General features: G+C 34.4%; 1 protein-coding gene across 1 annotated transcript; it reads left to right on the forward strand.

The window, feature by feature from the left end:
* The first annotated feature begins 1,704 nt into the window (after nucleotides 1–1,704).
* LOC113333872 lies at nucleotides 1,705–3,964 on the forward strand. The gene is made up of 7 exons (XM_026580241.1): nucleotides 1,705–1,838; nucleotides 1,925–1,996; nucleotides 2,506–2,582; nucleotides 2,770–2,914; nucleotides 3,427–3,507; nucleotides 3,622–3,711; nucleotides 3,833–3,964. The coding sequence occupies exons 1-7, from the start codon at nucleotides 1,722–1,724 to the stop codon at nucleotides 3,962–3,964; spliced, it is 714 nt and encodes a 237-aa protein (XP_026436026.1). The 5' UTR covers nucleotides 1,705–1,721.
* The last annotated feature ends 372 nt before the right edge of the window (nucleotides 3,965–4,336 follow it).

Below are 4,336 nucleotides of genomic sequence, written 5' to 3' on the forward strand. Positions count from 1 at the left end.
ATATAAATGATTATCTGTTCATGTTCTTATCTTTCCGTGTGAAATCCATAATCCTCTAAAACCACTTATACGATGTTTTAAACAGTTACTTTCTGACTACTAAAAGTCGAAAACGAGAATTTGATTTGGAAATTCAAATTCAAAATGACTTTTAGAAATAAAAGAAAGCTACTCGAGAAGTAAATCCATAATCAAAATATTCTAAATGTAAAATACAAAATTAGGATGTCTAAAAAAATTCAACGTCCGACATGTTTGTTCCATTTTTTTTTCCTAACGGATTATATGGAAAACTTGTCGAAATAACTTTTAAGGAAAAATCAATGTGAATGATAATTATTTTTGTATCATGATTACAAATCCTTAAGATTTCTTTTGTTTTAACCGAAAACGACAAATAATATCGTTAAAATTTATCATCGATGAGAATTAAAAATATCCCGACCGTAAAATAAAAAATCAGGATACCTAAAAGACATTCAGCGTCCGACATGTTTGTTCCATATTTCTCTAACAGTTCATACCGACAAATTTCTCGAAATAACTTTTAAAGAAAAATAAATGCGAATACGAGATAATCATTTATGTATCATGATTAGCTTACGGTTTATTTTGTTTTAGCCGAAATTGATAAATAATATCGTCAAAATTTGTTATCATCGATGAGAATTAAAATATTCTGACCATAAAACAAAAAATCAGGACACCTAAAAAATTCACGCCTAACATGTTTGTTGAATATATTTTCTAACTGCTCGTACTGATAAATTTAAGAAAAAACTAAGGAGAATAATAATCATTTATGTATTCTGATTACGAATCTTACGGTTTCTTTTGTGTTAGTCGAAAACGACAAATAACTATCGTTAAAATTTGTCATCATCAATGGGAACTAAAATATTCCGACCGTAAAATAAAAAATATGAATATCTTTAACAACTTTCCACATTTGACATATTTACACCGTTTTTTTTAACGGTAAATTGATTATTTTGTTACATATTTATAGTAATTATACTGGTATATTCAAAAAAAATATGAAAATAAGACAAATGATCATATTCATGTTTTTTATGTTTTCATGTGAAATCTATGAACGCCTCGAAAAACATTTATACGATATTTGAATACACTTTAAAAAGTTACTCAAATGAAATTGGCTAGATAATTTAAATTTAGAATGATTTTTAAAAATAAAAGAAAGCCACTCGAGAAGTAAAATATCTTTGCTTCTCATTTCCGGGATCCGATTTCTGCTTCTGACGTGTCCAAACATTTAAGGTATTTACACGGACGTTCAGTCCAGAACCACCGTCAATTCAAAGGACATTTTAGTAACACTAAACAAAAATCCAATTCCCTTTAACCGCAACAAATAAAAACAAAATTACTTTTTAAGTAAGAGTCACGCTTTTGATCGAATACTTGGCACAAAACTTCAGGCAACGTCCGTTTAATTTCAATAAAACAACAAATTTCCCCCGGCCTTGACGGGACTTCACCCGAACCTAGTAGCTTCGGAGACACCGAACCTAATTTTTTTTAACTATAAATGGTGGGGACCTACTTCATTTTGATATCAGCAGTTCGAAGATCCAAAAAGGAGAAGAATCTGAAGAAATACTGAAGACTGAAAGCCACTAATGAGCTTAACAATGGGGGATCACCAAACAAATGCTGCGCATTCTGAACCCTTGAGCCAAGAACAAGATGAAGTTGCGATGATGATGACGGTGGAAGATCAATCACTTGTTCAGATAATGGAGTGCCGGATTTGCCAGGAAGAAGATCATGCCGTGAACTTGGAAAATCCTTGTGCATGTAATGGTACTTTGAAGGTATAATCATTATTTACATTTTTAACTTATTTTATTTTATCTTTAGTATGTTGGAGAAGTTATTGATTTTTATTTGCTTAATGCAGTATGCTCACAGGAAGTGTGTGCAGCGTTGGTGCGACGAAAAAGGAAACACAACGTGTGAGATTTGCCAGGAGGTATATAGTTTCTAATTCGTTTGTTTGATTGCCCTTTTCTTGTAAATAATTGAATTAATTGTTTGTGGTTATTCTTGCGTTTTATGATTTTCAAATGTGAATTTAAGAAATGGGTGCTCTAATTTTCTCTGAAATTATTGAGTGAACGATAATTTTATGGTTTTTTTAAAGATTTTATGTTATTATTACTAGGTACCATCTCAAAGGAACGGGTTAATTGAGTATATATTCTTGATTTTTTGCGAAAAAATGTTCGGTCTTTTTTGGTTGCATGTGCATGGGTGTTGGTTGTAACTGCTGCAAACATACTGAAAATGTCTAGATCGGTGAACATCTTACAATTTGATTCTAAATTCATTAGATTCTAGGCTTAGTGATCTCTCGGTTTAAAATGTAGGTGTGTTTTCATTTTTAGTTCTAAGTTTCCGTAATCTGTATAATTATCCGATTTGATTTCCTTTTCAATTCAGTTGATTCGTGACAACCGTGGTTTTCTGTTTCATGAACAGCTTTTCGAGCCTGGTTATACCGCACCAGCCCCATCGCCTCCTCGGCCAAGCTCCGACGATACCACTGTTGATATCAGGCAGATGTTCCTTCTACCTATTTTGATGCTCTCCAATATTCTTTTGTAATTAACACTACTAGGGCTTAACAGTTTCCTTGCTGATTAATTTCCATTTTTTTGGTTTGTAGATTCAGGTTCCAACTTGCTAAACAACAATTTGAATGCTTCGTTCTTCTAATCTTTTCTTTTATGTGGATGTTTTCAGTGGAAACTGGACCGTTGGAGATAATATTGATGTCGATGACCCTCGTCTCTTGGCTATGGCAGCAAGTCGTCGCCATTTTCTTGAATCAGACTATGAAGACAGAGATAGGGATGGAGCTTCTTTTTGCCGTGCAGCCGCTTTCATGGTGAGTAGCAACGATCATGAATAATGCATAAAAACTGATCTTAATATTTATAGAAGACAACTGAAGTTTTAGGACTATTGATACTAGAAGAGGAAAAAGCGTACGAAATGGAATGTTCATTTAATGGACATGCAGCTGATAAACTGAATCAGAAAACCTGTCATCCATGGGAGCGAATATTAGATATCTATCCCCATCAAGTCCACCAGATAGCTGCGTCATGTAGCATCATGCTTAGCCAAAATATCAAAACAGTTATTGCCTTCTCCCTAGTCCCTATATATATTGGAATATGTAATCCGTAACGGTGAGATGAGTTGGATACATTTATTCTATCAGATGCCATGGAGGCATATATAATAGAACCTTGAAGAGCATATAACAATCACAGAGTCACTGAGTCACATTTAAACCGGATACGAAGATAACCATGTTTCTTTCCAATTTAAAGCATGGATAACCAAGCCCCATGGTATCATTTTAACATTATCCTGTTACTGTTTTTGTTGCAGTTAATGGCACTCCTGCTCTTGAGGCATGCATTGGCGATTACGGCTGCTGAAGGTGATAATGATGCTCCCACATTGTTCGCTGTAAGTTTGAGGAATGACACAAATAAAGCATCTGACTTATTATATATGGATGATTTTTTAGAACCTTTGTGGCCTTTCAATTGTTTATTTGTTTGAATCTTCGATTCTGAACAGCTATTCATGCTGCGAGCAATTGGGTTTGTTTTACCATGCTACATTACGGCATGGGCCGTCAGTATGATACATTACCGACGTCAAGTACGGGTTAGTGAATCCCTCACAGAGTATATCTTGCCTATCTAAACACCGGTTCATCATTTGCATGTTTCATTCAAACAAGTGAGAAATCCATTTTCAGTACTCTCTTCGAACTTTGTTGATTCAGGCTGGTAATAACTCCGCGATGTCCACAACCGAAGTTGCTATTATGATGCAATCAGGGGAAAATGGAGATTTAGAATTCACATTAGCTCCCAACTTGTCTGCCCCGGCGCCATGTCCTCCTACTCAAGCTTGAGTAGCCTTGTTTTAATAAAAATGAAGCTGATCATTTACAAGTTTCTCAAGTTTTCTTTCGTATACGTTACTGCAGTGTTGTTAGTAAAGGTAGAGAATAGATCTGTATTTTGTTTCACCTGTATTAAGTAGACTCATTTTCGTTTCCTCGTTCTCCTTTTCTCCATCTGAGAGAAAGAGAGAGAAGTTTGATTTAGTTTTCTTCTATGGTTGTTGTAATGTTATGGTATAGAGCCTGTTGTTGTATGTATAGTTTGTTCAGTGTTATCTTCAGGCATCAAAAATCTCTGCACAATTTGTTGCAATGTTGCGGACTTGCAAGAGAAGAGGTTAGAAACTTAATTTGTAGCCGAGCTAGTTTGTCTTAAGAATC

The sequence above is a fragment of the Papaver somniferum genome, unplaced genomic scaffold, assembly GCF_003573695.1.
Source record: "Papaver somniferum cultivar HN1 unplaced genomic scaffold, ASM357369v1 unplaced-scaffold_135, whole genome shotgun sequence".
Classification (NCBI taxonomy): Eukaryota; Viridiplantae; Streptophyta; class Magnoliopsida; order Ranunculales; family Papaveraceae; genus Papaver; species Papaver somniferum.

What these genes read in the sequence shown, in the direction of transcription:
- LOC113333872 (XM_026580241.1), top strand. Translation starts at nt 1,722, where the DNA reads ATGATGATGACGGTGGAAGATCAATCACTTGTTCAGATAATGGAGTGC. An exon ending in CATGTAATGGTACTTTGAAG is followed by an intron (nt 1,839 to 1,924) that starts GTATAATCATTA and finishes TGCTTAATGCAG; the next exon opens with TATGCTCACAGGAAGTGTGT. An exon ending in ATGCTCCCACATTGTTCGCT is followed by an intron (nt 3,508 to 3,621) that starts GTAAGTTTGAGG and finishes GATTCTGAACAG; the next exon opens with CTATTCATGCTGCGAGCAAT.